Source organism: Cyprinodon variegatus, unplaced genomic scaffold, assembly GCF_000732505.1.
Source record: "Cyprinodon variegatus isolate N-32 unplaced genomic scaffold, C_variegatus-1.0 Scaffold1864, whole genome shotgun sequence".
In the NCBI taxonomy this organism is placed as follows: domain Eukaryota; kingdom Metazoa; phylum Chordata; class Actinopteri; order Cyprinodontiformes; family Cyprinodontidae; genus Cyprinodon; species Cyprinodon variegatus.
In genome coordinates this window covers 1-11,231 of record NW_015152317.1, presented here as the reverse complement: position 1 = coordinate 11,231, position 11,231 = coordinate 1, and the positions used below count along the sequence as shown (strand labels likewise).

The window sequence follows — 11,231 nt, the reverse complement described above, 5'->3', positions numbered from 1 at the left end:
TCGTTTTTTTTTTTTTTAAGATTTGAAGATGTATAGGAATTTTTTTATTTTTTTTCCTGAATTACATCTCCATCCAGTTGATGGCGGTAATACACATATTTTGTAAACTGCCATAAAACACCATAAAAGAAGAAGAAGTTATGATACACTGTAAGAAGTATGAAGAAAAAGGAGGGAATTGGTTCAAAATCTTAAAAAAGAGAGAATGAACTTTAATTTGATAGAAATCCTTAGAAAGAACTCAAGTGTTATGTAATTGTTTTTTATTATCTTAGATTAATCAATGTAATTCAGAGGATTTGAATCTTATTTTGGTTTTGTTGGTTTTTGTTTTGTTGATTTGGTTTTGTTCAGTATAAGTAGGTAGTAACCATTCAGACACACACTTCACACCAGTTGGTGGCGGTAATGCACCATTTCGTTGCGTGCCAACCGCCAATAAAATCCCATAAAGAAGAAGAAGAAAAAAAAAGAGAGAGAGAGAGAGAGAGAGAGAGAGACAGAGAGACAGAGAGAGAGAGAATTCTGGGATTTGGAATTTCTTTAAATATAACAAAATATCTGACTTTCTGGTGAAAGAGGAAATAAAGCGTCACCCTGAACTCACCAGCTCTTCTTGTACGCCTCTGTCTAGTAAAGCCATAAATGTGTGGCCATACAGAAATAAAGTGTGAATCTGCTGTGATATTGGCAGAATCAATGTCATCCTGGTATCATTTTATGATAACATATATCTGTGTCCATTCGTACTTTGTTCTTGTTAGGAACATACTTGGCAAGAACACAATCCATACCTGTGTTTTTGTGAATTGAGAAAGGGCCTATGACGATATAATAGAGGAAATACTACTAATACTACTACTAATACTACTAAATACTACTAATACTCTTTTTCAGGAAACCAAAAGACAGCTGCCGGATTCCACTTGTTGCTTTGGAAATGGTTTTTGACAAAAAAAGTTGTTGCTGTTGAGTGTGCAGTACAAATGCTGTTGCATAGGGACTATAGGGACATGTCCCTACAAAAAACTTGGACCAACCTTCTTGTCCATACCAATAATTTGATGTGAACAACATTTTTATAATTTACAATACAGCGTTATTGCAGCAGTTTCTTTTCCTCTCGCAGCTCCTCTGTCTGGTAGCTACAGCTGCCTGATTTTCCCTGTACCTTTCACATAGCAGCGCATCAACTTTGCTGAGCTGTTTAACTACACCCTCTTTTTTTCTGCCTAAAGTTCCGCTTTCTCTCTTTCTGATTGTTTTCTAGTGTGTATTTGTGTGCGCATGCGGGCTTGGAGTGCAAAACACAAACAAACAATGATGCTAGAATACAGCGGTTACCAAAATTGATATTAGGCTGAAAACTAGTACCAATTAAAAAACTAAATATTATCTAGGCTAATAACAGCCAAAAGCTTCTGATTGCAGTTTTGTAAAGAAGCAGAAGAAAGTTTTGATTTGTTGAACTTGAGAAATACAAGTAACCAACGTTACAATTTCTTTTATAAAACTAAATATTCAGAGTCAGACAGGAGTTCTGAAAACTGCTGTTAATATGGATAAGCAAAGACTCTAAGCTATCAAAATTACTGATTCCTTTTTACCAATATTTATTTTGCTATTACTGTTTCCATTTTTGACGGCAGTTTAGGTATAACAAAACGAGAAGGATGCTAAAGGTCTGCGATTTTTTGTTTTCCACATACAAATAGTGCTATTTAATTGAATTCTACTTCTAGAAATATGAGAAAGACATTCAGGGGAACTCTATTTACATTAATTCTATTTTTCTAGATTTCCATACAGTCCATAAGTAAATTAGTACAAACATTAATTTCTGGTAAATAATGCTTGAATCTTGTTGTTTATTTTGGATACTGTTACATTACAGATAAGATAATGTTATATTGTTTTTATAATTATCAAAATTGATTTTATATTTGAATAAACTTAGGCTCATTCTTAGTGTTGTGTTTGTAGATAATACCACTAAAAAAGGAAAATAGACATAAGGAGCTATTTAAACAGTCAGACAGTAACCAATATAGGATGATGATAAAAGGTTGTGTTTACATTTAACCCTTTACGATTAAAAGCGCACTAGTATAATAGAAACATTATATGATTGTAGGAAACACAAATATAATAATGCAGGGCAGCCTCAAGGTGAAACAGCTGACCCTTCAGTGCTGTATTATGGAAGAAATGTGTTTGGAATGTTACCATAAAATAAGGGCTGCAATTAATGATTATTTAGCAAATTGATTAATCTGTTGATTATTTTTTCAGTGAATCAATTAAAAATCAGATAGCCAAAGGTTCCTTAAAGAGGCCAATTTTTACTAAATTAAACCAGTTGGAACATAAATGTTTCCTCTTGAGGAGTTCTGGATGGAGAATATTGATAGACAAAAACCTTTTTTTAAATCTTAAATGCAAAATGTTTACATATTTTTTACAATCTTGGTATAATTCCTGCTCTAAGTGGGTCGCTCTGTCAGCTAAAGGCACATTTTAGTGGCCCTATACTCGAGTTAACGATTAATCAATTACTAAATTGATTAATTAAATAATCTTTTAATATAATTAATTGTTTCAGCCCTAGATAAAATGCACAACATGGGCTACATATGTACAACTTGTATAGTGAAGTTTATATGTAAAATGCTCAGTGTTAGTTCCTCTTATAGTTCCAGTGCACATGTAAATAACAATACTTTATTTTCTGTCCCTTGAATGTATTATTTTGCATGATACAGAGAGAGCATATTAGATTAAAAAAATAATGCTGGGGTTTACCTCTGATTTTCCTCTGCACAATTCTATATCTTCAAAAGAAAACACAGGATGAATCCACGTATAACGGACATTTTTAGACTATATTTGGTTAAATAGGCACTATCTTGGTCGCTGGTAAGTTTAAATGCAAACCTTTTCAAAGTGGAAAAGAGTCCTAATTCCACATTCATCAGAGCCAGTGATGCTTTAAACATTGATACAGCATCTACTGTAATGTGTGTAGTGCTTATAAGATTTGTATTAATGTTGTATTAATGTAGCCATAAATGCTGCTGTTCTCTTTAAACAAAATGTGCCCTTATGCTCACATTAAGCATAGAAAAAGAGCATGCATATTTTTGCATAGGACCAATGACATCAGACCAATGAAACTGAAGACCAATAGTGTCCCTACCAAAGTTGAAATCAAACCTTCGCCCTTAATCCCACCGTCTGTCTCGCTTTGAATACTGTGTCTTTCTGTCCTGTGTCTTGACAAAATAGGAATAAACTGATTTCTGAAAATAAAAAAAGACCAACAAACCCTGCTGGCGTTTGCTTGATATTCATCATAAGCTTTTCTGTTAGTTTGAAAGAAAGCATTGAATCTGTGACACCATTAGTCATCCGTTTGGTTGTTGTTGCATTTCTGTAAAATCTTTCTCCTTGTAACTGTAATGCCAGATACATTGAATCACAAGACAAACCAAATAATAAAATTTTCTTCCTGTACAAGAAATGCCATAAGTATGCTTACACAGTCACACGGTTTCAGTTTGAACAGTTGCCTTTAATATCTATAGCAGTTTGAAACTTAGTGACTCACAACGTAGGAAATTTAATGTTTATTTTGAGTTCCTTGAGGTTGACTAAACAATTGAAAATGTTTATAAAAGAATACAAAAAAAGTGGAAATAAAGCTACTTTGATACATTTGGAAATATTCAAATGACAAAGATTAAATACAGCTGAATAAGTTGGAATATTCACATTTCAAACTAATCAGAAGGAGATATTATCTATTTAAGTTCTAATACCAACAGGAAAAATGATACAAATGTAGCTTTAAAGCCTCACACCAGATTACACAATTACATTAGGGTTGTCCCTCTACCTTCTTGAGCCCCTGGCCCCACTAAGGCTTAAAGCAGCATAATGGAGATCATCTGCATGCTCGTAAACCTGGGAAGAAAACAAATAGCACAAATAAGATGTTAGATAATATATTCCTCCATTAGCATTCAACTGATTTTGGGAAATTTTCACCTATTTCACATACCCAAATGGAAAAGCGAATAGCTTAGGAACTGTAAGACGAAATTACACATGCAATACATTATTTGAAAGCTAACACCCTCTGGTTTCTGAATATATACATTAAAATTGGATGAGCAGAACACAGACCAAGCTGCATCAGTTCAAACATGACTCAAAGTTGTTTTATTCTCGAAATTGATAGGTTTTTTTTTAACAGCACTAATTTATTCTAAATCATGTCAACCACAAGTGCAGACAATTTCAGACCTCTAGCTACAACAGTTACAGAGCTGTGGGGTTTTGAACTTTTGGTGTCACCAGCATCTCCAAACCTCTCCAAATGTGCCTGGATTACTTTTTATCTTTGGACCCTTATGGACGAATGGAGCATTAACAATTTAAGATTGGATTTATAAAACTGCTTCTGGATGCCTTCAAGGTTATTTAGCTGTGACTGTCACGTTTATATTTTACATGCTGCTATATCTGTGTTTATTGTGCTTATGTGCTCGCTGTGTAAATAAAATTAACTTGGCTGTTGAATTGTGGAGAATCTAAGCTTTTCCAATGATGTCTAACATGTCTATATTGGTTAAAATTTTACCAGTAGAATTTTCCTCCATTTTGAGTTCTTCTCAATACTAAGCTTGAACAGCATGGAGCTGTGCATTACATGGTTTTAATGCACGACGCTGAGGTCACAGCACGTCGATGTGTAGCAGAGATGCGTTCCTCAGCAGAGTGCATTAAAACAACAAACAATGCACAGCTTTGAGTTGTTGAATCTGCTTATAACATGGTCCTGTTGCATTTCCTGTTCTTGTTTGCTCTCCTCCTCTTCTTATTTATCAAATGTTTTGTTTCGGCCAAAAAATATTACAATTTACCTCAAACTTCATGCTACCACTGTGCCTCGTATTCATCTGTTAAGTCAGCAGATCAGAAACGGCTGGTTGGAATGTTCAACGGTGAAAGATGAAGTGGAGGGATTTAACAATTATTTAATATGCTGAACATGGTGTCCATATGCACCAAAAAAGCACTGCAAGTAAGATTGGAAATCTCATGGACCATGGTGTAATTAAATAAATATATGTTTTTAAAATAAGACTTTGTATTTAACCTAGTTATTTTTTTTCAAGTAATGTTATTAATTGGCCAGATAATAAAGGAATTATATTTTTTCCTTTAAACACCTGTTATACCTAAAAATTTTCAGGAGAATCTCTGTATTGTCAGTGTCATTGTCATTGTAGTTCAAAACATTACATTGAATGAGATAGTGCCTTACTAATATTTGGTGAGTTTATTTTACTGATTGATGGATATATTATAGATATTTTATCTTATATTTCTAACTAGAAATCTGGGACAATGTTGTACTGGACTACAGAATCAAAGGGGTTTATTTTCAGCTCAGCACCAACTTGTGGGTGATGTGCTGTAGGGGATTTCTCAAGGGCTCTGTCTGTCTGGAAAATGCATGCGGTCCAAATGCAAACGCTGTTATCTTCCCTCAGCCTGTTATAATTTGTCAGAATTTCTTCATCAGTTAAAAAGAGATTTCAAAAAAGACTTACGATAGATTTATCATAGCTTTGTGCTGCACTTATCCTTTAATCTTTAATTACCCAACTCAGTTAACAGTAGTTCTTGTTGTTTTACCACTTCCTGAAATAGGCAGGGGTAGTGCTGTTTAGTGGAATTAAACTTAACCTTTGATTTAATCTAGGGTGACCAGATTTGGATATCTGAAGTTTCGACTGCTGGGCTGCTGACTGGACCGGACGTCAGCACAGAGCCATGAGCCGACCGCCCTCAGCTGGAGAAGGGGGGCTGGGGACCGGTAAGGCCATAGGTGCCCAGTCACAAGAACTGAAAGGAAGATCTAAATTTTTTTATTTTTTTCCTCTGGCTTATGAGTAGCTTAAAAACTTTGTTTTTGGGAGTTGAAGCCCATATCCTCTAACCATGATTTTAGTGGCAGTCCAGACCTTGTGAATTTACCTTAAGTTCCTACAGGAGCTTTGTGTCATTCCATCATCTCAGTAGTTTGCACTTCACTTGATCTTTTCAAGCTGCAGTCATAATTACCCAAAAAAACAATACATGACACTTTAAATGTATGACTATCACTCCATAAAAATGTTTTATGTTATTCTAATGCATTTAGCTTTAGTGCACATACTTTTGCTAAAATGGCCAGGGATTTTTGCAAACTATTTTGATCATTTCAGTGCATCCTAATTTTGTTCTTATACTTTCCAAATGTCCAAATGTTCTTATACTTTATATTAAGTCTTTTGTTTGTGTTTTCTTTTTTTTAATTTAATGAAACAGAGTAATTGGCTTGGTCAGATTTACATTAGGGTTGATTTAAATAAAGTGTGAAAAGTTAAATTACTTCTAAAGTCAAACTGACAGGTGGAATTTTAACATCACCCTATGTTGCAGCATTCCATGAAAAAGAATTTGGTACTGATAGCTACAAAATCAATTAGTATGTTAGCCTAGTAAATACCTAATACTATTTTCATCATTTCAGTGCATCCTAATTTTACTCCAAATTTGAGTTATATTTTTAATCTGTTTCACTTTAAAACACTTTAACCTTTCTTTGTGTTTTACAACTACTGGTGTCTTCTTCCGCTTTATCTTGGACAGGGTCATGGGGGCTAGAGTCCCAAGCAGAAACCACCAGATCTCCCTCACTCCAGGCACCTCTTTCAGATCTGCTGGGGGAAGCCAGACGTGCTCCCACGTCAGTTCGGGGACATTGTCCCTCACGCATGTCCTGGGTCATTTACTTTGCCTCCTTCTGATGCCTGGAACACTTCCCGAAGGGGCTTCCAATTTTAAAACTAATATTTTAACGAAGTTGTATGGAATAAAGTTATATACTTTTATTGTGAAAACACCAGTTTCATTTTTTGAATTTTCTTAATTTTCCAAATGTTCTTATACTTTATATTAAGTGTTTTATTTGTGTTTCCTTTTTTTAATTTAATGAAACAAAGTAATTGGCTTGGTCAGGTTTACATTAGGGTTGATTTGAAAAATTTCATTAAGTGTGAAAAGTCAAAATACTTCTTAAGTCAAACTGACAGGTGGAATTTTAACATCACCTTATGCTGCAGCATACCATGAAAAATAATTTGGTACTGATAGCTACAAAATCAATTAGTATGTTAGCCTAGTAAATACCTAATACTTAGATAAAGGTAAGGTATTTTGTTATACTTTCCAAACAAACAGAAGTCTTATATACTATGGAAGACCACGGGTCCATTTCATGAAGCAGGTTTATTGAATACTCAAATGTTTTCTAAACCTAAAAATCTGTTTTCCTTTTCAAAAAGAGAGTTTAACAAACCTCCGTATCAGTCAACATAGTAACATTCTCCCCAGAGCTAACCTTTTCGGGCACAGGTATTGTTCATTAAACTCGGAGTGTCCTCTGTCTCCTTAGAGCCAATTAAGCTGTTTTATTTCGTGATTTAGTCAGATTTCTGTCATAGTCTTGTGTAGAAATAAAAACAAACAATAATAATAATAATAATAATAACAATAATAATAAGAAAAATTGACTGGGTCCGTTAAACACATACATTTTTAAAAAGAAACATCGATCTTATTAAAGAATGATTAAAGCAATTTTTTTTCGCATAGCATTAATAATGGAAAGGATTCTACCACTCAGTTTATAGGAAATTAGATTTGCTTTTGTTTTTTGTTTAATATGAGCAACATGCAGATCATGTTATTTTTATTTATGTATTTATTTTATCGTACATGAACTACTGAAATCATTTTTAGATTACACATGAATAGATCAATTCATGGAAGTACTTTAAGGTTAGAATTAGGATTAATTCAGGGATAACAACCTATTCAGCCTACTGTCACAAACCAAAACCATTCTATAGGACGGATACCTTCTAATAACACCATTTATTGGATGTTAAAATCCAAAGCAGCTGGAAACAGCCACTTAGTATTTACTGTGTAAAAGAAAACAGAATCAAACCGAAGAACCCCATGAGATGATGACCAGGTTTCATCTGTTAGAACAAAGTTTGTAGAATTCATCTTCACCTGCTTCCAGATGATTTCACCTAAATTGAATATATTGATCCTCTGCCATTCAAGAAATAAACCCGTAACGTTATCATGGTCACAAGAGGGTATGACAAGGCATTTTCATATTTATTACTTTTACTGAACATGTTCTCCGGATATCTGAAAAAAATAAATTTTACTTGTCAAAATAACCATTTAAAATAAATACTCTGGATGTTTAGAAATTAATTTAAGATCTCGATATTCCTGTTTTTACTGATCAACATTTTTATTATATTGACTATGAAGAAATGTATTTCAGATAGCATTAATATAAGTTCATTCAAGTCGATAAATGTCAAAACGGCTCTTAAAATGTGTAAACATGTCTAGGTATATAAAACTTTATTCTATTTTAACTAGAATAATTACGTTTTTTGCTTTCTGAAATTCAGTTTCTACTGTAAGAATGTCATTTAGAAAATATATTATTACAGTTCAGTCTAGGAATGTGATTTTGATCAAGAAGAATCATATCTTAGTGATCTGCAAATCTAAAAACAGAGAGGAGAGTTCTTCTAATAAATGCCCAAAGCAGACTTCCTCTCCTTTGCAGCTGTAGAGCTGTTTCTCTGTCTTTTAAACATTCTCCATTTTTATTTTCTTCATTAAAATCTCTTCTGGTGTGTTTCCTGTTGTCATGGTGACTTGTGGAATAAGGGCTCCACTGATAATGGCTTTTCATACTTGTTATGCACATGCTAACCTCTGAGTGGACCTACTTAGGGTTGATTAAACTAATTCATAGCAGCCATTCTGAAACCAAAAACTCAGCCTAGATCAATTTAGAGTTGCAGATTTGAATCTGATTTTGTTAAATGTGCTTTGTAAAACAGACCCCACATCTGACATTAAAAATAAGTAAATTACAAAAGTGCTTTTTTTTTTAGATAAATTGTTTTTAGATAAATCATTTTTTTTTGCTCTATTTTTTAGCCTTTAAAAAAATAGAGAAAAAAACCCATATTTATTCATTTAAATAATTTATTTTTTAGCATTTTAATTCTCAAATTTAGTTTGGATTATTAAAAATAAAAATGTATTCATTTCTGGGTATACAGTAACTTTTTTGGCTGTTGTTTTTTTTTTTATTTTTTTTTTACTGTAACTTATCTTCTACCCTGTTTATTTATGCTTGACTTTTCTATCCTCCTTAGTATTTACACTGCTTTATCTGTTGCATTCTAGTATTCTGAAAACCTGTGAAACATAATATTGAGAAATAAAGCACACAAAAAGCTCACGTTTGCCTGTAGAGAGGAGGCTGGTGAAGATCTCTGTGGAGGCTCTGTTGATACAAATACAATCAGCAAAAAACTTTTTGAGAAATATGACAGGCTGTTAATCTGATAATTCTTTTAACTTATTTAGCAAGTGGTGTTCAATAAAGATTTATCCACAATCTACAATGAAAAAGTCATTGAAGTTAGAATGTAAAAAATCTTAAAGCTGCAATTAAAAATGAACAAAGTCATGTCTAAATTATCATAATTTCTTAGATTATAAATCTAAATGATTGCCAAATTTTACCTTTGCAAGATTTCTTGTAAAGTATAATTGCCAGAAAAAATGCCAGCATAGTGACGAAGGCTAAAGTTCCACTTAAGACATACACCATGACAGATGTATTGAACTTTTCTGCAGAGAAACAGTGAAGAAAAAGATACAGTGATGACCACAACTATGTAAATTGTAAGACTATATTAAAAAATAATAATAATAACAATAATAAGTTACTCTTGTGGTCGAGCGTTATTCCCTTTCCAAAAAGAATGTGTCCACATAAGGCAACAGCACAGTGGTATGTCCCCGCATGTGATTCATTCATCCTCTCTATGGTATAGCTGTATACACAGCTATTTGTTTGCGTGGTTTTGTCTCTCTTACAGAGTTCATCAGTTGTGTCTTGGGTGTAAATTATTCTTGGAAGATGTTCTTCTGAGCTTTGGACCCAGTAAACACTGTATCCTTCATTACAGCTTCCAGTTTGAATTCTGCAGCCCAAAGACACAGAACCTTCTGATTGAATATCTTCAAATCCGAGCTGGGGAGTCCAAACACTCAGATCTGATTCCATTACATGAAGTATAATGCCCTCTAGAAATTTATACTCATATGAATGAATTCCTGTACAGTAGTAAGTAGCAGAGTCTGACATTTGTACATTCAAGATTTTCAAGTTATTTTTATCCGTGCCAGTTTCCAGGTCAAATCGTTGATCTTTCCAAAATTCACCTTTAAGTGAGCTATTTCTCTTATACTTATAAAACTCTGATATAAGCTTTGGTTTCTGCCCAAGAGTTTGCTTATACCAGTAGAAAATAACTCCATCAGATTCTTTATAGAGACACTTTAAAGTGATGTTCAAGCCAATGTTAACTGCTTTAAAATGCAAAGATGGCGATGGTCCTTGAACATCCAAGTAAGCTGAAAGAAAAAAGTAGAACAAAACTTTCTACTTAGATGGGGAGTTATTAAATATAAAAGAATGTACTGCAATACCAACAAATTACTACAAAAGACACAACTTACCTACGGTTTCCAAGATCAGATATGTCACTAAACAAATAAACCTGAGGGGAGTCATTTTGGTTAAATGCCTATGCTTCACTGATAAAATCTCTTATAGTGCTCTACTTTCCAGAGAAAAGGCAAAGTGTGACAAGCCAATCAGAACTGACTTTAAACCTCACATGTTCTGAATCTCTGTTCAGTATTCATGTCTAAAGGAGTGGGTAGGAAAAATAAGGAGAGAAATTTTTTTAAATTACTTTTGTGTTCTAGTGGTCTTTTGTGTTATTATTATTTTTAAGTAATTACACAAGAAATGGGATAAGGGAGACAGGGAGAGGACCTGAAGCAAAGGTCACCAGGCTGGGCCCAAACCCTATGCACATTGGTCTGTGCATGGATTGGCAAGGCACCACCATGCTCTGAAGGAGAGTATTTTTGGTATTTTATTGAAACACTGTTAATCCTCTCAGAAAACGTCAAGGAACTGATTTCAGATTTATTTTATTTGTGTGTTGGGATATTAATGTTCAATGCTCATCTGGGTTGGATGCCACATTAAT

The 11,231-nt window shown here is 33.6% G+C and overlaps 1 protein-coding gene across 1 annotated transcript in view; it reads right to left on the bottom strand.

The window, feature by feature from the left end:
* LOC107104731 overlaps positions 1-10,584 on the bottom strand; it is a gene marked incomplete at its 5' end in the record, with an annotated part of 15,672 nt that extends 5,088 nt beyond the window's left edge. Inside the window, 2 exons of the mRNA XM_015404809.1 lie at positions 6,650-6,770; positions 9,895-10,584. Of these exons, the coding sequence (XP_015260295.1) occupies positions 6,650-6,770; positions 9,895-10,584 (811 nt within the window). The remainder of the gene's footprint in view (positions 1-6,649; positions 6,771-9,894) is intronic.
* Between the last annotated feature and the right edge of the window lie 647 nt (positions 10,585-11,231).